A 24,159-nucleotide genomic window follows, 5' to 3' on the forward strand; every position below is an offset into this window, starting at 1 on the left:
CTTTCTCTCTGTCTCTCTCTCTCTCACTGTCCACTCTGCCTGTCAAAAAAAAATAAAAATAAATAAAAATAAATAAATGATTGTAAAAATACCACATATCAAAATCTGAGGAATGCAGTATCAGTAGCTATAAAGGGAAATTTAAATTTTTAAATATATCAGGAAACATGTCAGAAAACTAATTTGATCAGCACATATTCTTAAGAACTTTGGGGAAAAATCTGAAATCAAAAACTGAATAATTCCGAAGTATAATGAAGGCAATGTTAAAAGCAGAAGCTGATGAAATGAAAACCAAACATGCAACAGAGAACATTATCAAAGCAAAAAACTGATCTCAAAGGGCTGGAAGTTGTGGCTCAGCAGGTTAAGCCAAAATCTACTTCCGTTCCAAGTGGGCTCCCTGTTAAAGCACCTGCCAAAGCAGCGGAAGATGGTCCAAGTACCTGGGGCCCTGTAACCGGCATGAGGATCCCAGGCTCTAGGCTCTAGGCTCTGGCCTGGCACAGCCCCAACCATCATGGCCATTTAGGTAATGAATCAGATGAGGATCTTTTTGTTTCTGTCATATCTCAAATAAAAATTTAAAAATAAAATTTATCAATTATCTGGCAAGTTATATCAAGAAAACACTAAGTATTAATGAAAAGGGGGACATTACTACAGACTCAGAAAGAAAATACCACAATTTTGTGACCAATTCTTTTTACCAACACTAAATCAAAAAAAAAGGTCTAAATAATTCTGAAACCATTTAAGAAACTGAATATTTAAAAAAATTTTTCTCAAGAAAATATCAAAATCATAGAGGTTATTTTTTATTTTTTTAAAAGATTTATTTTACTTGAAAGGCAGAGTTACAGAGAGGAGACAGACATACATATATATATAGAGAGAGAGAGAATGAACTTTACATCTGCTAATTCACTCCCCAAATGACCACGAGCCAGGAACTTGAGGTCTCCCACACGGGTGAAGGGCCCAAACACTTGGGCCATCTTTTGCTGTTTTCCAGTGCTCATTAGCAGGGTGCTGAATGGGAAGTGGAGCAGCTGGGACTCAGCAGCACCCATACTGGATGCTGTTGGCTCAACCTGCTATGCCAAAACAGCAGCTTCAGAACCATAGTTTTTAACTTTATTAAAAAGATTACTTATTTATTTGAAAGGTAGAGTTACAGAGCATCAGAGGCAGAGAGAGAGAAAGAAGTCTTTCACTCGCTGGTTCACTCCCTAGACGGCCACAACGGCCGGAGCTATGCTGATCCTAAGCCAGGAGCCAGGAGGTTATGCCAGGTTTCCTACACAGGTGCAGGGGCTCAATGACTCAGGCCATCCTCTACTGCTTTCCCAGGCCATAGCAGAGAGCTGGATTGGAAGTGGAGCAGCCAGGACTCAAACAGGTACCCATATGGGATGCTGGCTCTGCAGGTGGCGGCTTTACCTGCTACTACACAGCGCTGGCCCCAAGAACCATAGAGTTTTACAGGTGAGTTTTACTAAAGTGTCAAGAATTTATGTAAATATTCACCAAATAAAAAACATGAATGAAAACACATCCACCTAGTCTCTGAGACCAGTATAACCAAAACTGAACCAATAACAAAAAAGGAAAACTATGAGCAGCATCAGTCATGAAGACTTCCTTTAAATAAAATATTTCACCCGAATTCAGTATGGAGAAAAAATATTTCAAGGACAAGTTGAATTTACCTCAGGTAAGGAAAAATGGCTTAATATTATTATAAATTGTCAAAACAATTAATCACAATAGCAGTAAAAAAAAGGCAACCATATGACTATTGAGATAACTGAAGAAAAAAGAAGGTAATAATTCATCATCATTCATGATAAAAACTTTTACCAATATAACGAATAACTCACATAGGCTGACCAAACATTTTTATGAAACATCTGAGAAAAGCTGCAGTGTTAATAAGGAGGCAATCACCGATTAGACAAGTACTTACTATTTCTATTGAATACTGTACTAGAGTCCTACCCACAGAAGGGAAGAAAGATATTTGTCACGCCATTATTTGACTATTATATGATTAGCTACACAGTGAACTAAAAGGAATCTACAGGCATTATATTAAAGAAACCAAAAGAGTTTATCAAAGTGGTTGGATATAAGCTCAATAGTTAAAAATCAACTGCATTTCCATAAATCAAAGAGAAAACACTTTTGATACCATTTATATTAGTCCATATTGACAGAAATCAGGTAAGTGGCTTCTTGGAGATGAAAAGCAACATACAGGAAGGGGCAGGGGAAAAGGAATACAGATAGCAAAAGGAAAGTTCTAGAGTTGATAGATATGTTTACTACTACCTTGATTATGCAAATAACTTCATGGGTCTATATAACTATTGAATTATACTTGGGAATATACAGTTATCAAATTATTACCAAAATCTGAATTTTATTGTCATTAATACTTCAGCAAAATGGTGGTGAAGATGCAGAGAAACATGTGTATGCTGATGTGAGTGTATAGCAATCTTAGAAAATAATTTATCATCTTGTAAAAGTAAATGTGGGCTGGCACCGTGGCTCAATAGGCTAATCCTCCACCTAGCGGCACCGGCACACCGGGTTCTAGTCCCGGTCGGGGTGCCGGATTCTGTCCCGGTTGCCCCCCTTCCAAGCCAGCTCTCTGCTGTGGCCAGGGAGTGCAGTGGAGGATGGCCCAAGTACTTGGGCCCTGCACCCCATGGGAGACCAGGAGAAGCACCTGGCTCCTGGCTTCAGATCAGCACAGCACGCCGGCCGCCAACATGCTGGCCGGAGCGACCACTTGGGGGGTGAACCAACGGCAAAGGAAGACCTTTCTCTCTGTCTCTCTCTCTGTCCACTCTGCCTGTCAAAAAAAAAAAAAAAAAAAAAAAGCAAATGTGCACAGAACCCAGTAATGGCATGGCTGAGTATGTAATTCTCAAGGAGGTCATTATAGGAATTTTGTATTGAACAGCTCTTCATTGTCCAATGCTTTGCATGTTATTTTTACTCTCAGTCCCTGTCCTTGAAATGCCAGATAACAGTACTCAACAATGACTATCTGCTTTTCTACATTCCCAATATCTCTTGCAATTAGGATGGAGTCATACATAAGTAGCTCTGGCCATGTGTCACTTTTATATCCAAATGGACAAAAGCCAGTGAATGATCCTCCAGTTACCTCTTCCCTTGCCAAAGCAACAAAGGCAGGCTGTGTGTCTCTAATGTTAGAATTACAAAGGAATACGGGAGGGAGCGCTTAGCCTAGAAGTTAAGATGCCAGAAGCAGGCCACATGACAGTACCTGGGTTCAATACCCTATTCTGGTTCCTGGCAGTAATTTCCTGCTAATGCAGACCTGGGGAGGCAACAGTGATGGTGTAAGCAATTGCGTTCCTAGCACCCATAAAGGAGGCTTGGATTATGTTCCCAGCCCCAGTTTCTGTCCCTAGCCCATTCTGAGGCTACTACTATAGGTATTCAGGGGACAGGAGCTCTATCTTTTTCAAATAAATAATTAATAAATAAAATTTTAAAATGAAATAAAAAGAAGAAAGCCACCATCAGGATGGTTTCTTGCACAACTATATAAAAAAAGAAATTCCAACCTCTCTTTCTCACAGTAGACATAGAATGCAATTAAGAACAGCTGTTGGCCGTTGCCACGGCTCACTAGGCTAATCGTCCACCTGCGGCGCCAGCACCCTGGGGTTCTAGTCCTGGTCGGGGCACCAGATTCTGTCCTGATTGCTCCCCTTCCAGGCCAGCTCTCTGCTGTGGCCCAGGAAGGCAGTAGAGGATGGCCCAAGTGCTTGGACCCTGCACCCGCATGGGAGACCAGGAGGAAGCACCTGGCTCCTGGCTTCGGATCAGCACAGCACACCAGCCGCAACGTGCTGGCCGGAGCGACCGCTTGCGGGGTGAACCAACAGAAAAGGAAGACCTTTTTCTCTGTCCTCTTTCTTTCACTGTCTAACTGCCTGTCATAAATAAAATAAAATAAAATAAAATAAAATAACAGCTGTTAAAAGTCACTAAGGGACTGGTGCTGTGGCTTAGTGGGCAAAGCCTCTGCCTGCAGTGCCAGCATCCCATATGGGTACCGGTTTGAGTCCCGGCTGCTCCACTTCTGATCTAGCTCTCTGCTATGGCTTGGGAAAGCAGAAGATGGCTCATGTCCTCGGACCCCTGCTCGCACATGGGAGACCCGGAAGAAGCTCCTGGCTCCTGGCTTCGGATTGGCTCAGCTCCGGCTGTTGTGGTCAGTTGGGGAGTGGACCAGCAGATGGAAGACCTCTCTCTCTCTATCTCTCTCTCTCTCTCTCTGCCTGCCTCTCAGAAACTCTGCCTTTTAAATAAATAACCTTTTAAAAAAATAAAAACTTAGGTAGCTTAGGACAATTCTGGTAAATCACATGACTTCTTTTTAAAAAAAAGTCACTTGGATTGGGGGTAGGGGTGGGAGTCAGGGGAAGTTGTTACCATGGCATAACTTTAGCCTATATTAACTGATATGTTTTCTGTGGGATCATTTGACCATCAAAACATTCCTACATATTGCCAAATGTGCCCTAGGCACAGAAACTGTTGCAAACTATGTCCTAAAAAAGTTCTTTAGTACCAAGAGGCATATCAACATAAGACTGTGTCAATAGCATTGTTTGTAACAATAAAAAACTGGAAGCAACCCAAATGTCCATCAGCAGGAAAATTACTTAAATGATGGAATGTTTACAGAGTGGAACATTATACAGAAATGAAAACCACATGAGTCACATGGAATCTTATTACAAAACATAATATTGGGTGCAAAACTCAATCACAGGAGACTACATGCAGTATGATCCCAGTTTTATTCAGATTAAAAACAAGCAAAACATACTGACATGAAAAAGTTTATTTCAAACAGGAAGAAATTTATGACTACACATTATAAGAGAATGGATGCCTCTGGGTTGCAGGAAGGGAATGGGACATATGTAAAAACATAGGCTGAGGGGCTGGCACCCTGGCGCAGTAAGTTAATCCTCCGCCTGTGGTGCCGGCATCCCATATGGGAGCCAGTTCTAGTCCTGGCTGCTCCTCTTCCAGTCCAGCTCTCTGCTGTGGCCTGGGAATGCAGAAGATGGTCCAAGTGCTTGGGCCCCTGCATCTGCATGGGAGATCCAGAAGAAGCTCCTGACTCCTGGCTTCAGATGGGCACAGCTCCAGCCGTTGCAGCCTTTTGGGGGGTGAACAAACAGAAGGAAGACCTTTCTCTCTGTCTCTCCCTCTCAGGGTCTGTAACTCTACCCCTCAAATAAATAAATAAAAGTCTTTAAAAAACAAACAAACAAACATAGGCCGTACAGAACACTGGTGTTGCTGCTGTGAAGGCTCCTAAATCAAGCAGCTAACAGTTACTGATCACCTTTCCTCTCCACTGGCAGCCAAGGTAAGTGAGGATGGGTGCATACATGTAATTGAGGAGCAATGGAAGAAGGAAGCAGTCAGAAGTGATACACTTTCTCATGAGGGTCCACTGTTGGCAGTGCCGCCAGCTCTCCAAACTCCACAGTCCCACCCAGCCCAATAAGGCATGCAGACTGGGATACGAGGCCAAGAAAAGTTATGTCACTGGACCATGAGTGCCCAGTTCTAAGGGTGTTAAAATTAGTCTGCAAATAATTTCATGAAGGCTTTGTCAAATTATGAAAGTTAAAAGTGCAGTAATGTTTGAAGATGAAGTGGTAGATAACTTGTTTCCAACAAGAAACTTTGTCTTTATTTTATTTTATTAGGGAGTTAATATGTCCATATTAAAAACATGCTGTGTGATATAACAGGTGTAAAATCAATTCTTTAAAAGAAAAAAAACCAGTTTACTCAATTTATTAGGCTTCATATTTTAAGCAAATTGTAATCAAAGTATATTATCAAAATTCTGTTAAATTCTAAAGGAAAAATTAAAGAACTGCAAAATGAATAAAAACTCATTTACTATACATTTTTTTTTTTTAATTTTATTTTATTTTTGACAGGCAGAGTGGACAGTGAGAGAGAGAGACAGAGAGAGAAAGGTCTTCCTTTGCCGTTGGTTCACCCTCCAATGGCCGCCGCTGCAGCCGGCGCACCGCACTGATCCGATGGCAGGAGCCAGGATCCAGGTGCTTTTCCTGGTCTCCCATGGGGTGCAGGGCCCAAGCACCTGGGCCATCCTCCACTGCACTCCCTGGCCATAGCAGAGAGCTGGCCTGGAAGAGGGGCAACCGGGACAGAATCCGGCGCCCCAACCGGGACTAGAACCCGGTGTGCCGGCGCCACAAGGTGGAGGATTAGCCTATTGAGCCACGGCGCCGGCTCTACTATACATTTTTCAACAACTAAATTTTGAGAGCTTTCACAACAAAATAATTTGTCATTTGAACATAAACTAATGACCATGCTCCAGTGCTATTTCAATCTGATACCATAACAATTATACCTAGACTATAACCAAGCTATATCACATCTTATTTTGAGATCTTCTGTATTTACAAATTTAAAAGAAAAGGAGGGAAAAACTATTTACTCTCAGTTTTGTCTTTAACAGAATAAAAACAAGGAATAGACAAATATTAATGAAAGCTTATTATTACAAAGTGAAATATTGTGTCCTAACTTGGTCAACAGGTTTTACAGGGTTTGCTCGCAAGAAGAGGAAGCTATTAACTTTCAATTCACTCAATGGTAGATGTCCTCCCAATAAAAGCCCTGGGAAACAGGACAAGTCTCCAGCTGTGAAGAAAATGCTAATTATAACTAGATCTGACCTTATCTGAACATTCCACGTGCTTTCCTGTCTCAGCCTCTCTGAGTATAACAATCTTTTTGACCATCTTCTTCATGTGTCAAATGATTTTCACTCTTCAAGTTCCACTATAATTGTTACCTTTCATTCCAAAAAAAAAAAAAAAAAAAAAAAACCTATCCTTCACTAAATACTTACAGTATTTTCTCTTCATCTCTCTTACAGTAGACACTGCTGGGTCCATCCCTCATCACCTGAAACTAAATTAGAACCTATTCAAAGGCAGGGATGGTTACTTTCCCATTTAGGTGTTTCTGGGGTGGCTAGCACAGTGCCTTCCCCAAAGGATACTTAATAAACAGTGATATTGATTTGCCTATGCAAATATCCAGCATCATAGAGAAGAGACAGACTGTTGACCTAATACATCATCAAACATTAAACACACATTTTTAACAATGATCTATGATGGTTGTACTGATGACTAATTTTCAGTAATATATCCAAATAACAAAAAATCTTACATATCAGTCACTAATCCTGCAATGTCCAGACAAAAGTTTAAGGAGCAATGGTTTCAATATGAATGACTGAAAAGGACCTGAATATACCTTGCAGCTGGGCTAATACCTATTTCAGAAAATTATCAAATACTAGCCTTCTTAGGACTAGTACATGTAATAAAAGGGGAAGCAATTTAACATTGGCTACTTACTCAAAACTAAAGGTTAGTTTAACCTTATGAATGAACAAAGAATGAGTCTGCCACACATCAGGTGAACAACAAAACCACTCATCTGGTCTTACCTTCTTCATTTCAGACATTTGTCAATTTTAGAAGGTTTACTTTAAGAAAAGTTGGCTTATTTTTCTTCCTTCATATTCTTCATATTCTGCCTGCTTTCCCATGCCCACTCAGGACGGTGAGGGAAGGGGAATAGTAAAAAAAAGCATTTAAAATATTCCCAATTTCCAACAATGCATTTTCTCATCCAAATCTTTGTTCCTATTTATCAACAGATTATCTTATTTAAATGCCAAGAAACACTGACATATTATGATGATGCAACCCTTACAAATGCTTAGAGTTTATAATTAAATCTGGCACAGTAAAGAATTTAATATTTTCCCAAGCAATCTGGTTCTTTCTATTTTATAAATGATAGGAATAAAATAGTTAACATACCCAAAGGAAAGCAGCCTGGAGTATCAGAAATATTTGTTGGTTATATCACATGTTTTCTCTGAAATGAGCTACATTTCAGGTTCAAAATGTATGACCAGCCTCAGAATATACTGAAAGTATTAACCTCACTGGTCACAAAACACAAATAAACAGAGTGGTAGGGGAAGTGTGACCAAAGACTTCAGCACGAGAGTCTTACTCTTGGTAAGCATGCTTGAATGTTCCTGAGGTCAAGGGCTTGGGGATAAGTATTCTCTACTACTAAGTCTATGCTCAAGACAACAAAAGATGTCCACGCAGAAACAATGAATTTATGATCTACACTCTAAAATATGACAGTATTTTCTGGGCAGCAGGTAAAATGAATGCACCAATGAAAGGAAGAGCAGCAGGGCTCACGTGAGCCCACGGCATCACCTTCCACAACTCCACCAATCAAAAAGGCCCCAGTGGGAGAGCACAAGAACAAGTAAGACCTAGCATTCATCAAAAACCATCTGCCCTCCCTTAGTACAGAAACGGCTTAAAGTAACATCTGTAGTGATCCTGGGAAACCTTGAGTAGTTTGTTTTTAACTTACTTTTCCACCTATCAGTGGCAGAACATGCATCTTTCCGGTCAGGCTGTCTTTCACAGAGGATACTATCAAGCAGGTCCCACACAGGATAACTTGACGTCGTGTCCATCGGTTCACTGGCAGCTGCATTTTGCCTTTCCGGACATTATACATTCCTGAGAGCTGAATCCGTTCAGAGCTGCTGGTACTGTGAGGCTTCCCTAAAACACAAGCAAACAAGTCACTCCATTAAAAATGAGCTTATGTTTTCCCTTTATCTGTACCCCAGAAAAACTAATCAGACAAGAGAAGCATTGTAGGGAAATAATCTAATTTACAACCAAGCTTATATTACAGCCGCAGTAATGTAATTATGGTAAGAACTGTAATATCTACTCCATACATACATTTTAACACTAGGTAAAGAACCTTTTCCTTCAGACTTTAGAATACCATTTTACCTCCTCTATTTTAACTCATTTATTATATATCCTTCACAATTTAGTTTTATTTTAGAGATGAATTCAAGATTTTTATTGATGTCTAGAATTAAGCACACTAAGAAGAAAATATTATAGAGCAAGACAGGAAAACAGCATTTGACATCTAGGACTTAATGAAACTAGCAGTTAGCTGCTATTCTTCCATCTACATATATTCAATTTACATTTACTATGAGAGAAAGATAAAAATGAAAGGTTTTTAAGTCTTCAAAGATAAACCTAACAGCAATCCACAAAGGATGTGTACTGTGAACTTGTGACTTTTGGAGAGGGGCAAAACAGAAAGACTAGCACCAAGACTGAGAGATAGAGGTCTGAGAAAATCCGAAGTCTTCATTTCCCAGGAAGGGCCTACGGCAGAATTACAATCAGGCAAGTCCTAGCAACTTGATGGCAAAACTACTGTGATTAACTTGACACAGTGATGGAGCTGTATACAACAACAATGTCCCCAGTTCTAGATACTGAATACATACTATGTCACAGGGTACTGAAGTCTATGCATATAAGTGAATTAATAAGAAATACATGTCATATAGTAAGAACCAAGTAAAAAGTGACATATTTATTTGTATGATTACTCGCCAAGAGCCAGCAGAAGAAACAGTCAAGAGAAAATAGATTTTTATAAATATTAGCATAAATAAATTCCATTTAACAGTTTTGAGAAATGTCTAACAGCCACTAGACAGGGAACAGGAAGAGCAAGAGCAACAAAATTAGATCTCAAGAAGATCCAGGGTGTCTGAACCCTATTTTTCTTAGCACACTTTGCTTCATGTTTCTTCTAATTGGTGTTTGTGAGATTTCTTGGTTTAATGATTAAATTAAAACTTTTCCTCAGCTAGTACTTCTGAACTTTTTCTGACCTCACAGGACAAGGGTACTTTAAGATGTTGGTTAAGACGCTGCATCCTGGGACTGGTGTTATGGCACAGTGGGTTAATCTATCGCTTGTAATGCTGGCATCCCATATGGATACTGGTTGGAGTTCCATGGGGTCCAGTTACAATCCACTTTTGATCTGACCTGGGAGAGCAGAAGATGGCCCAAGTGCTTGGGCCCTGCATCCACATGGGATACCTGCTGGAAGCTGCCGGCTTCAGCTTGGCCCAGCCCCCACCACTGCAGCTATCTGGAGCGTGAACCAGCAGATGGAAGAGCTCTCTCTTCCTGTAACTCTTTCAAATAAATAAATAAATCTTTAATTTAAAAAAAAAAAAAAAAAGATGTTGCATCCCATATTAGCTGCCTCTGGCCCAGACTGTGGGATGCATCTGTGATGGCTCCAGTAATCAGGTCCTATGTGGGAGACCTGAATTGAGTTCTTATCTCCTGGCTTCAGCCAAATCAGCCCCAGCAGTTGCATACATGTGAGGAGTTAACCAGAGATGGGGGGAGTGTGAGCACACTCTCTCTCTCTACCACTTCCCCTCCCCTGAAAAACAATGGAGGGGCAGGCATTGTGGAACAGCAGGTTAAGCCACCGCTTGGGATGCCCTGGTTCAATTTCTGGCTGCTTTGCTTCCTGCTAATGACATCCGGGAAAGCAGCAGAAGTACTTGAGTCCCTCTCACCCACATGTAGACTGAGATGGAACCCCAGGCTTCTGGCTGTCACAGGCATTTCAGGGTACTGAATCAGTTGATTAAAGAGATATTTCTCTTTCTCTCTGTTCTCTTCCTTCCAAATAAAACTTTTTGCAGTGAAAGTGGAATTTAAAATGTTTATTTTGAAGTTAAAAAACTGAATTTCATGTTTTTTTAAAAGACATTTATTTATTTGAAAGTCAGAGTTACACAGAGAGAGAAGGAGAAGCAGAGAGAGAAGTCTTCCATCTGCTGGTTCACTCCCCAATTGGCTGCAACGGCCACAGCTGAGATGATCCGAAGCCAGGAGCCAGAGTTTCCTCCAGGTCTCCCACGCCCATGCAGGGACTTGGGCCATCCTCCACTGCTTTCTCAGGCCATAGCAGAGCTGCATCAGAAGTGGAGTAGCCAGGACTCAAACCGGTGCCCATATAGGATGCCAGCACTGCAGGCAGCGGCTTTGCCCGATAAGCCACAACGCTGGCCCCTATAGTTTTTCATAACATACATTTTCCTTGGACTTTTTGAAGACTTTCATCAAGCCACTTGAAGCTATCTTAAAGCTCACTGATACCTTATTTCTTTTCTCTATTTCACTATTGGTTATATCAATTATTGGTTTCACTATTGGTTATACCAATTATCACATATTCGGATTCATTAACATTTTCTTTGGTGGTATGTAATGTACCACTAATCCCATCCAGTAAACTTTCATCTGTACACATTCAGTCTGGGTGTGATGTAAACATATGTTTACATACAGACATATATTCACACACATGCAACTCCCATATTTCTCCTTATATGCTAATACTTTATCTTCATGAAGATATAGAACATATCTGTAACAACTGCTTAAATGTCCTTGTCAACTAATTCTATCATTTGTATCACTTCTATGTCAGTTTAGTTTCACTGAGTTTGCTCCTCATTATGGGGCATATTTTCCACAAATAGTAATTTTTGCTTGGTGCCAGCCACTATGAATTTCACCTTGGTGAGTGCTGGATATATTTGTATTTCTATAAATATTACAGAGCTTTGTTCTAAGACACACTTACTTGGAAATAGTTTGCTTCTAAGATCTGTTATGCAGGACCAGAAAGGCCATAAGTCTAGAGCTAATAATAGTATCAGCAAGCAACACCCTACTGAGTACTGCACCCCATACCCTGTGAACTCCAAGGTTTTTCACTCTGGCTGTCAGGAACATGAACTGCCCCGGCCCTGCGTGAGCTTTACAGATTGTTCCTGCTGCTCCCTCTCAGTCGTCTGCCCAGTCCTGCACACCTTCATCAGCACTCAACTTGAGGACCAGTGGGGAGACCTCGCGCATGTCTTCAGAACGCCATCCCTGAGCTGCTTTCTCCTCTCCAGCAACTACCCTATACACTAAGCCATTTATCTTCAGCTGACTCCCAGCTCTGTCTGTTGAATCCAGGAGGAGTATCAGGCTCTGTCTGGGTTCCTCCTCCCAGTACGGAGGCCTGGAACGAACTCTCTGTCATCTGTAAGATGCAGCAGCTCATCTGCTTTCTCCCTTTCGAGGACTGGATTTTCTGTGGACTTCAGTGCCCTGTGGAGACTGATGGCCACTATTGGAAAGTTAATATTTCATTTTATTTCCTCTGGTTTTTAGCTGTTTTAAAACAGTGAAATGTTTTAGAGTAAATGCAATTCCTGTTACTGCTATTTTTAGCTTAATACTAGTACCCACTTTTTAAAAATTTCTAAGAATGTTTAACATAATTAGATATTTCCTTCAAAGTGCTGAATATCATACTCCCTGCAAGATCAACTCCTGGAGGAGTTGTCTGACCTTTTCCAAAATTTCAATATTAACACAGTCCTGCCCTCATTTCCATCTGGTCACTGTAATGAGAATATAAATAACTTACAATTTGTTGCCTTACTTTACATTCATTCAATCCTAAAACTACAGGCCTAACATTAACTCTCTACCCTTTCTCAAAGTAAAGGACTAAAACTGCAGTAGCTTTCTTCTTCCACTTCTCTATTTGTAGTCATTAAACTAAGTAGTCAGGACCACTGAACAATTCACTTTTGGTTAAGTCAGGTGTCACTATACTACCTTTCATAAACTAATATCAACAGAACAATAAAGTACACTTCATTAATCTCTTTGCCTTGCCACATACATTAGGACTTTGACCTTACCAGACATAACTGGGATAACTGGACAGCACAACTTGGATGGAAAAACCCTGACTGAGCATTATAAAGTAGCCTTCTTTACTGATTCAAAAGGCAGTAGGGCAGATTGTAACAATTGTTTTAGATACAGTAGTTCTCAAAATGTGGTTCCAAAACGACTGGTATCAGAATTACCTGAACTCATATTAGAAAATACAAAATTCTTGGGACTGGCACTGTGGCACAGCAGGTAAAGCCAATGCCTGCAATGCCAGTATCCTATATGGGTACTGGTTCAAGTTCTGGCTGCTCCACTTCTGATCCAGCTCCCTGCTAATATGCTTGGGAAAGCAGCGGAGCGTGGCCAAAGTGCCTGGGCCCCTACAGCCATGTGGGAGACCCAGAAGAAGTTACTGGTTCTTGACGTTGGGGCAGCCCAACTCTAGCCATTACAGCCATTTGGGGAGTGAACCAGCAGATGGAAGATCTCTCTCTCTCTTCCTCTAACTCTGCCTTTTGAATAAACAAATGAATCTTTAAAGAAAAAATACAAATTCTCAGGTCCTACCATAGGACTAGTGGACCAGCATCTCCAGGGGTGCAGGCCAGCAACCTGTGTTTTAACAAGGCCTGTATAAACACTGTTCAGTGAGCACAAGTACCACTGTGATGGTTTAGATACATTCCTCCAGTTCTAGAAGTCAGGGGTGAGGGGTGAGGGGTTTCTCTCTCTCTCTCTCTCTCCCCCTCTCTCCCTGTCTCTCTCTCTCTCTCCGTCTCTCTCTCTGTCTCTCTCAACCTTTCTCTTTCTCCCTCTCTCCCTCTCTCCCTGTCTCTCTCTCTCTCTCCGTCTCTCTCCATCTGTCTTTCTCTGTCTCTCTCAACCTGTCTTTCTCTCTCTTCCTCCCTCTCTCTGTCTCTCTCTCTGTCTCTCTCTCTCTCTCCCTGTCTTTCTCTCTCTTCCTCCCTCTCTCTCTGTCTCTCTCCCTGTCTCACAATTAAAACATACATACATACATACAGGTTTATCTCCAGAGCTTCAAGGTAGTTCCCACAATCTTTGAGCTGTGGAAGTATGTGCATCACAAGTAGATGCTGCAGTGTTAGAAGCAGTCTCAGGTCCACCACCTGCGATTTGTGTCAGTGCGCTTTGCCCTGTGTCGGCTCTTGTGAGAAAGAAAAAGCCAGTCGTCTAGGAGTGAAGAAAGGCTTTGAGCAAGTGTAGCCCTATCAATGTGGAAGACACCACAGGAAGTGGAGCTACAGGTAGTAAGAATGATGACTGCATTGATCTCTTAGGATCTGATGAGGAGGAAAGTGAAGAGACAAAGAAGCTAAGGAAAGAACGACTTGCACAGATGTGTCAAAGAAAATAAAAAATGTGTACTTCTTGCCAAGTCTTCCATTACATTAGATGTGAAAATTGAGGAATAAGACAGATATGGCAAAATTGGAAGAGTTCATCAGAAGTATTTAAGCAAATGTCTTGATTTGTGCTCCTCTAAACTAGTTCCAGTGGGCTACAGAATTCAAATACAGTGTGCAGTTGAAGATGACTAAGTTCAGACAGGTAAATTGGAGGAAAAGATCACAGCTTTTTTTTTTCTTTCTCTCTCTCTCTCTCTCTTTTTTTTTTTTTTTTTTTTGACAGGCAGAGTGGACAGTGAGAGAGAGAGAGAGAGAGAGACACAGGGAAAGGTCTTCCTTTACCATTGGTTCACCCTCCAATGGCCACTGCGGCTGGCATGCTGCGGCCCGTGCACTGCGCTGATCCGAAGCCAGGAGCCAGGTGCTTCTCCTGGTCTCCCATGCAGGTGCAGGACCCAAGAACTTGGGCCATCCTCCACTGCACTCTCGGGCCACAGCAGAGAGCTAGACTGGAAGAGGGGCAACCGGGACAGAATCCGGCACCCCAACCGGAACTAGAACCCGGGGTGCCGGTGCCACAGGCGGAGGATTAGCCAAGTGAGCCTCGGCGCCGGCCAAGATCACAGCTTTTGACGACCACATGCAACCAATGGATATGACTGTTTTCAACAAAATCGAAAGCCATCCTGATCTTTTCACTTACATAAAAGCTTAAAAGATTAAAAACCACATACAACGAGAAGGAAACTATTCAAAACAGTTTGTTTTATGGGACATTCACATCCCATTTGAAGAGCCTGGTTTGAATCTCAGGTATTCCAATCCAACTTGCTGTTAATGCACACCCTAGGAGCAGCAGGTAATTTCTCAAGTACTTAGTTCCCTGCAACCCACATGAGAAACCCAGATTGAGTTCTGGGTTCCTGGCTTCATCCTGGCCCAGCCCCAGCTATTGCAGGCCATTTGGGGAGTGAGCAGTGGAAGGAAGATCTCTTTATCTAGCTTTCTCTCTCAAATAAAACAAAAACAAATAAGAACTTTAAAAAAGAATAAAATGTCAATTTGGATTTTACTAATTTGGAATTCTGTACAAAACTTTAAATTGAAACCTACATCTGTCTTATCTATCAGCAGGGATTTTTACTAATAAATTAATAAACATGACCTGAGGAAAATATTTTTATTTTTGGGAAAAATATAGTTTATTCTGCTGAATCACACATTTTTTCAAACGCCAATTAGTTCATTTATTATTGTAAACAGGGGACTGATTCCAGTATAATAGGCATTTTGTGTTGATTCATATGGATTTAATCTGGGCGAGGAGAGTGAGAATAGCAGAAATAGAATTGTAACTTCCAGTAGGAAAGAAAAAGTCCACACTAAATTTACAGGCTCAACACCCACAAGCCAGTATATCTCCTAATCAACTATTGTGCATTTTTATTATTTCCTTAGACAACTCACCTTGCAGCCACATTAAACTGCCTGCCTGAGCTATCTATATCTTAAGGTATTAACTATCATTTTTGTTAGTGTTCCAATTATTTAAAACTAATGGACTTAGTGTTCTGTGCCCCATGCCCCAAACTCCATTCTCTCATAAGCCTTGTTATTTCTTAATGTACAATTTTTGATGAATGTGAGAATTTTCAGGAATATATCCACTATCAGAAGAAACTCTCATTTTAATTACACCATTAACACAACACAGAAATAAGTACAAATATGGAGCCAATCAAACGTCTTTGCTAAATGCTTCCTGGAGCGTACCTTTGTAGGAAGTGAAAAATATGCCCAAATTTGTTTAAATTCTTCCTTTCAAACAGTGGGGCCTAATTCCACTCACTTGGTGATTCACTTCAGTAGAAGTTAGATAGATAGAATGTGGCAGACGTGAGGTGGCAGCTTGTAACTTCTGAAACTAGGTCACAAAAAGCACAAAGCTTCCTCCGTGCTCCCTCTCCAGGATCACCGGTCCGCCTGGGGAAGCCAGATGCCATGTCATGAAGATACTCACACAACCCTATGAAAAGGCCAACTAGGTGAGGAACTGAAACTTCCTGCTGACAGCCTGGTATCACCCACCATGGGAGTGAGCCCTATTAGAAGCGATCCTCAAGCCTCTGTCAAGGCCAGAGAACTTGCGCGCCCAGGACATCTGACGGCAAGACCCTGGGCCAGAACACCCTGCTAGGCCACTCGAGAACTCTTGACTGAGAAACAATGAGATAGTAAATGCTTGGTGTTTTAAGCCACTAAATTTGGAGGCAACAACCAACACAACTTTACTTCATTGGTTTCCCTTTGTTCTATTGACTAACACAGTAAAACCTTAATAACCTCCATTTCCCCTAAAAGATTATATAGAATTATTCATAGGACTTTGCATAAACTAGTGAAGATCTACTGCATCCAGAAACAGTCCAAAACAAGAAGAAGAGCACTTAAGACTATCAGAACAATTTCCAAAATGTTTGAGAATGAAAGCATAGATGTTAACATAGCAGCAAGAAGTTTGATTGCAACATAAAATTAATGGAAGAACTGGCCATGTCCTTGGAGCCAAAACTGGTCTGGAGTGAGTGAAAACACTCAACTCGCACTTCACCTTCTGTACCTGTAAGCACAGGGTCTGATAAAACTGGAAAGCATGTTTTTTACTGCATTTAAATCCTTAAATCCTTTCTGACTACCTCCAGTGACAGAGAGAATGAATTAAATTCCTTGCCTAGGGTCATTTCAAGAGCTAGCAAAAGGAATGAAACAACTCCATGAGCTGTCTGGAGAGCTAAAATTGCATCTGGGAATTTCTTCTCAGAGCAGAAAGGGCAAAGCAGCTCAGCAAAGAGTGCTGGCAGGGGCTATGAAACAGATTTAAGACGAGCTGCTTTATGGCTAATGGAAATGACAACCAGCTGCTACACAGATTGGGGGAGGGTTCATTTATACATCAGATCAACACATAAAAAGTCAACTGGCCCTATCTCTTACTTCTTTCTGATAGCTATTCAATTTGATTAGGTTTATTTATATCTCCCCAAGTTACTGCAGACCCTCATCGTTGACAAATGTCATGCCTTGAATCTTCCTCTAATCTCTAAATTCTTATAATTTCCTTTACAATATTTATTAAACAGTACCTGAAAAATGTAAGCTATCCCTTCATACCCTTAAAGATTCTATGAACACACAGTAAAGGTAATTATAAAGGAAAAGCAAAGTATTAACCAAGGCAAACTCTCACATAAACTATTTTAAAATTAACCAGGAACTTCCAAAATGTTGGAATCAAAGTAATGAAGATTATTACTGAGACTGTGCATTTGTGTGATACACAAGTGTAACAAAAGATAAATTAAAATGCTGAATGACGACAAGTTTTGCATGCACCAAAATCACCTGGAAGACTTGCTAAACACAGACTGCAGAACTCCACCAGTCGGTGTCTGGTTCAGTAGTGCTGGGTGCGGGCCAAGATTTTGCTTATGGTGTAGACCTGCAGACCACAATCTGTGACCCACCGACTTACAGTAGTAAGTTAGCAATGTCTTCTTGACTTGGTGGGTCACTGGCATTTGGTTGATTAATCTCAACCAAAGAAGCAGATGAGTCAAGTTGGGGAAAAAGGGCTAAACAAAATGGGCCAGAAAATGGTGCTGGTTTTCCACTTTTCTTTCTTCTCTCCTTCTCCCATTTCCTTTCCTCATAAGGAACTAGATTCATGTCTACGGTATCTTTAAAATTTCCTGCATTCCTTCAATCAACAAATGAAAATTACTCTTAATTCCTCCTGAGCACCTGAGGCTCATGTCTCTAAGTCACAGTGTATTAGTGTATTATTTTTTTCTTGCTTTGTTTTTTAAATAGTTATTTATTTATTTGAAAGAGAGTTGGGAGGGAGGGGGGGAGACAGAGATCTTCCATCCACTACCCAAACGGCTACAATGGCCAGTGGTGGGCCTAGCAGAAGCTAGGAATCTAGAACTCCATCCAGGTATCCCATGTCAGTGACAAGGACCCAAGCACCTGGCTCATCCTCCACTGCTTTCTCAGGCATATTAGCAAGAGAGCTCGATTGGAAATGGAAATGCTGGCTTAATCCAACTGTACAATGCCAGTCTCAGGGTGTGTGTTTGCAGAAAGAATCTTCTTCAAAGACGGGTTTCATTACAATTTTGCATTCACAGAGACCATAATTCTTTAGCTTATGAGCTTCTTCAGCTCAGTCTAGGAGCAATACCCTGTTAGTTGGTGTGGCCTCCTGCTGTTAGCTTCACAGCTGGCGAAGAAAACACATTTGAAAAATTTCAAATCTACTTACACTTGCCAGTTCAAGGTCTTTACCATCTGTTACTTCTCAGAAATGGGTGTCTCCTATCTCCTGTGCTTAACTTCACACACTACCTTAAGGCCTTTTCAGGATTCTCAAGCTTTATTTATTTGAGGAGTGTGGTATTTTCACTGGCTGGACAATCACTGAAACCATTTTACTAACTTTCTGTTGCTGTCATTTCCATTATAAGAGATGGTAGACTTGCTCAGAAAAACAGGTTCACTAAGCTTCTGCCACAGCCAACATTCTCAAGTTATCAAAAACTTCTATTTCCTGGCTCAAAACCACCACTTTGGTAGACTTCAGGATTTTCATCACTTGCCTTGCCAGCTGGCTCCTTCTCCACAGAGAAAGTCACAAGACACAAGAGGAGAGTGTAAAAAGCCATCGGTCAGGAAACTCACTGAAATGATGAAGCTGGGCATCAGACCTGAAAGTAGGCTTAATTCAAACTTGGGACTCAGAAAAATAACACATTATTCTATCATGAAGTTTTATAGGCCTAAGGAATAACTAAATCTTAAATCTAAGAATACCTAAGCTCTGGTATATTCCTTTTTACTTTTAATTCCACTAAAAGAATAAACAACATACTGAGCTTACTGCTTTGGACAAAAATTGTGACTATCAGAGGTGATACACACTGCTGTGGGTGTGGAAATCAGGATGATGAAGCCGGACAGCTTCACAGCTCCAGCTGAGTCAAGCTTTCACTGTCACATGCTTTTATTAGGAGTGTTTTGATGTTCCATCTAGGCACACACCCACTCCTAAGTAAATACTAAAATAAAAAATTCTAAAGCCAAGCATGAATGATTTCTGGATTATCCAGACCACCGTTCCTCTCTGAAGCATGGTGAAAAAAGCTAACCATATTTCAATTTCCTTTGCTGCACAGAACAGACTTCAGTCAAGATAACTGATTATAAAGAACAATGTCCACACAAAAGTCACAATAGGATTCAAAATTATTTTCCTGGTTCTCTCTGGGAGGTGGGGTTATAGAATTTATTTTCCACTATGCAATATGTAATGATATTGTTTAAGTTTGGCTTTTATAAACAAAAAGATTCTAAGAGTAAATCAACTTTCTCAAAACTTTTATTTTATACTCTATTGTACTAGATATTATTCAGTTACTACTCTTTTCCTTACAAAGTTGGTTACAGTAATGTATTGTTCCATCTTCTATTACTACAGTGAAATACCTGAGGCTGGCTAACTTTATAAGGAAAAGAGGTTTATTTAGCTTACAGTTCGGAGGATACAGGGGCATGCAATGGAATCTGCCTGGCTCTGGTAGAGGCCACCATGGAGGACAGCATCACAATGGTAGGAGTGAATGTGTGAAATCCCAACAGCTGAGGCTGGACCAGGCCAAAGTCAAGAACCCAGAGCCTAGAACTCAATCCATGTCTCCCACGCAGGTAGCAGGGCCCTAAATACTTGAGTACCTGCTTCCTCCTAGAGTGTGCACTAGCAGAAGTTGGATGGGAAGGAAAATAACCATGACTTGAACTAGGTACTCCAATAATGGGATGAGGAATTGCAAGCAACAGTGGCGCCACTCACTCCAGGTCCTACCTCTTAAAGTACTCACACCACTTATGGAGACAACAGGGACCATGGTTCCAACACATGAACACCTGGAGGGCAAACCACAGCCAAACCATAGCAATTAAGGTTTAATCGATCAATTAAAGCTATTAAGATTCTAAAACTGGCCTTAAGAAGCCATCTGGTACAAACTTCACCTTAGAAATATATAAAACTCACCCACTCCAAACATATGACTGTCTCTCAATTTATTAGGACTTTTTAAAAAATTTAAAACTTTCCACTTTCCACAATTAGCCATTCCTATGATCTACCTATGAGAAACTTCATGGAGTTTTATTTTAAAGTTTCTCATTACCACACATAAAATCAAAACAGAGTTTCCCCAATGTAAAAAGTTTTTCCCAATTATTATAAAGAAGGCTTCATTATCAAAAGTTTAAAAGAAAAACCAACATGACCATAATTCCACTATTATTATAAACATCTTGATGAATATTGTCAATTTTTAAAATGTATGCATCTTTTATAAACTTTTAAATGTAACATACATACAACTTGTTTATCCCTTTCAAATTGTATGATACATACTTTCCACGTTGTCAGTCTTTGTATCTTAAAGACCATTTATTCTAATTTCCTCATCTTTCATGATTATTTCTGATTTTTCATTCTGTGCATTGCTAGGCCAAGCAGCAAGAATTTCTTTTTTAAATAACTCCAGATCATTCCTTAATGTTACCAGGTCTTTCTAGCCAGCAGCTATAAATTAACTTCAAATCAAAATGAGCAAAAATAAGCATGCTGGCAGTAGTGTGTATTTACCTCAAAGGAACAAGCACATTTCTAGACATCCTAAGAACACATGGGGGAGGGGGGAACCACACACTGAGCCATATTATTAATTAAAGTGAACTCACATCCACTACCATAATGGAAGTAGGCTTCACACTGTAGATATTAGTAGTTGTGTTTGGATAAGATGTGTGAAGTCACTATTTTTAATTAAAAAAATTTTTTTAATTGGAGAAACAGAGAGCTCCCATCAGCTGGTTCACTTCCCAAATGCCCCCAACAGCCAGGGCTGGACCAGGCCAAAGCCAGGAGCCTGGAACTCAATGCAGGTCTCCCACATGGGTGACAAGGACCCATTTACTTGAGCTGCAATTGGGAGAGCTGGAGCCAGGAACCAAACCAAAATGCTCCAATATGGACAGCTTACCCACTAAGCCAAATGCCTGCACCAAGACATTACTTTTTAAAGAATGATTTAAAGGAAATAACTTTAAAAAGGGGGGAAAAAAACCACACACCTATATTGTTTCCGATGATGACATCTGCACTTATATGAAGGGCATTCTATTTTTAGTTAGCATTCTATATTGTTTTCTTCTGTTCTCAACTCCCTCCCCCTAAAAGGAACATTGTCACCAAAAGGGAAAAGAAAGGAGAGGTTACTCTGCCATAATATGTTAGCTAATTGTGAGCTACAGAGAGCAGCAAAACACTTAGCAACGGATAAAAAACCATCCCAAAACTGTAACAAAAATACACGTAACTGATCGTGATGGTTTTTACTGTGCTTCCTATCATAAAAGTGTATTTAGTAAGTCATTCAGATCTAGTGTACTAATTTAATTTCTTGGTGACCAAATCATTTATTCATAACAAGTAAGTCTTTGGGGCTTCAATGGTTCTATAACCCCCAAAATCTAGTCTTCCTGGGCTTTGGAATCTCTCCAACTAACCATTCCTTGGTTTGCAGATTCCAGAATAACCCAAACACATGGTGTACGAGGTACAATCTTCTATGCCCAGGTCCAAAGCTCAGAACAATATGTAAAATATACAAAGTGTTCCATAAGTATCTGTTAAAGACATTAATATACTCCTACATGTAGGCCAAAGAAAACAGCCATTTCTCAACACATATGGCAAATAACTAAAACTATACAACTTACACCTATGTTTGGCAGAAACATAGCATAGGACAGAAAATGGGTGGCTCAAAACAAGCTTCCTAGCCTCTAACAATCTTTAGTTTATATAGCTGAGGAAACAGTGCCTTGCATTATCAGCCAAATATTTCAAGCCAATTTTCTAAAAACCTAAGGGAATTGTTTTTAAAGAGAGTGCATTTCCATTGGGCAAGTGAAAGTCACCCCAGCTGAATTAATTATAGCAATGTGGACGGTCTCAAAAAACTAAGCTATTACTATTTTCATAATAAAAGTGTATTAGGAGACGATAATGCACAGACACATGAATAAACACACACAAAGTAGGTATGACAAAAGCAGGGGCAACAGAGATCACACTAAGAAGAATCTGAAAGGTTAAGTGGTTTAAAGCAGAAATAATAATTCATTTATCCTTTTCAGTGTCCCTGGAAATTAGAAAGCAAAATCTGCCTCCAAAATTTGCTGACAATAGGAAGCAATATTTGCTAGCTCATTCTTTGGACTATTAAGTGACAAGACAAAAACTTGTGAGAAATGTGAATTTTCACATGTTGTGGAACCCTATAAGAAAATTAAAAGCCAAGGACAAGTGTGCAGTCTAGTGCTTAAAATGCTAGTTAAGCACCTGGATTCTATGCCCAACTACAGTTCCTGACTTCAGCTTCCTGCTAATGCAAATCCTGGGAAGCAGTGGTGACAGCTCAAGTAACTGGGTTTCTTTCACCCATGTGGAAGACCTATCAGCCCAGTGGTCCTGGACATTGTGGCCATTTGGAGAGTGAAAAGCAGATGGGAGCATTCTTTCTCTCTCTCTCTCAGATAAATTAATATTAAAAGGCCAATTCTTCACTTTTTACTACAATTTATAAACACAAAAGCATATTGTGTTGCAATGAAATATGATCCAAGATCATCCTATTTTTCAGTCCTAAAATATAGAAGTTTTAATTTTGGTAGGAAAACAAATTATAAAATATATTATTCAAAAAACTGCAGAGGAATGAGAATGACTTAGAACACTCAGCTGAAAATTTAATCCTCACATCCTAAATAACAAAAGCTTCATGGCAACAAAACATATTAAGGTGATTTTTAAATATGAATGCACCCAAATGATCTATGTTATTTTGGTACAGATTGGCTAGATGTTCCACAGTTCCATTTCATCATCCAGGACACACAACAGCTGTATTTCTTAACCTCTCATAGAATGCAGCTGGAGCTGACCAACAAATGTGGGCACCAAATATACATGCCACTTCTAGATCCGCCTATAAAATGGCCCACGCTGCCCTCTACATACACCTCGCCCACTGACCAGCTGGATGAAGACAGTCCAGATGATTCTGAGGAGGCTCTTGGGGACAGTGAGCCACAAGATGGAAAGAGCCTAATTTGCTGAGTCAATTGGAATGCAGCTGCCTGGCCAGAAACATCAGCAACAGACTTGATCATGAGGACAAAAGAAACCTGTATTACGTTAAACCATAAGATGTTTTGGCTGTTTATTGCAGTAGCTAAAATTTCCCTAATGTAGTGATATTGAAGTCCCAGAACTAAAATAAGCTGTCATATACCATGAGCAAACTTTCAGAACTGGGAAAACTAACATTCATAAATGTGCCAAGATTCCCACCCTTGACTTACAAATGAAAAAGGCTATGAACGTTCTGCCTTCACAACAGAGGGGCAGGAATGTATGGTTCTGGCACACCTCTCATTTACTGTAATGGGCAGCCAATTCTCAGAAGAGTCTGTGCAGCAGCTTAAAAGGCAGGCATACAGGCCAGCACTATGGTGTAGTGGGTGAAGCCACTGTCTACAGTGCCAGCATCCCATGTAGGTGTCAGTTCGAGTCTTGTCTGCTCCACTTACAATCCAGCTCTCTGTTATGGCCTGGGAAATCAATGGAAGACAGCCCAGGTCTCTGGGCCCCTGTACCAGTTTGGGAGACCAAGAAGAAGCTCCTGGCTCCTGGCTTAGGATCAGCACAGCTCCGGCCGTTGCAGCCATTTGGGGAATGAACTAGTAGATGGAAGACCTCTCTTTTTCTTTCTCTTTCTCTTCTGCCCCTGTTTCTCTGCCTTACAAAAAAATTAATCTTTTTTTTTAAATTTTTTATTTATTTATTTTTTAAAGGTCTTCCTTCCATTGCTTCAATCTCTAAATGGTGTTAA

At 40.5% G+C, this 24,159-nt stretch overlaps 1 protein-coding gene across 1 annotated transcript in view; it reads right to left on the reverse strand.

The window, feature by feature from the left end:
- PHLPP1 (PH domain and leucine rich repeat protein phosphatase 1) overlaps nt 1–24,159 on the reverse strand; it is a 229,866-nt gene that overhangs the window by 117,352 nt on the left and 88,355 nt on the right. The window contains exon 2 of the mRNA XM_051851890.2: nt 8,536–8,732. Coding sequence (XP_051707850.2) covers nt 8,536–8,732 — 197 coding nt within the window. The remainder of the gene's footprint in view (nt 1–8,535; nt 8,733–24,159) is intronic.

This window comes from Oryctolagus cuniculus, chromosome 10 (assembly GCF_964237555.1).
Source record: "Oryctolagus cuniculus chromosome 10, mOryCun1.1, whole genome shotgun sequence".
Lineage (NCBI taxonomy): Eukaryota > Metazoa > Chordata > Mammalia > Lagomorpha > Leporidae > Oryctolagus > Oryctolagus cuniculus.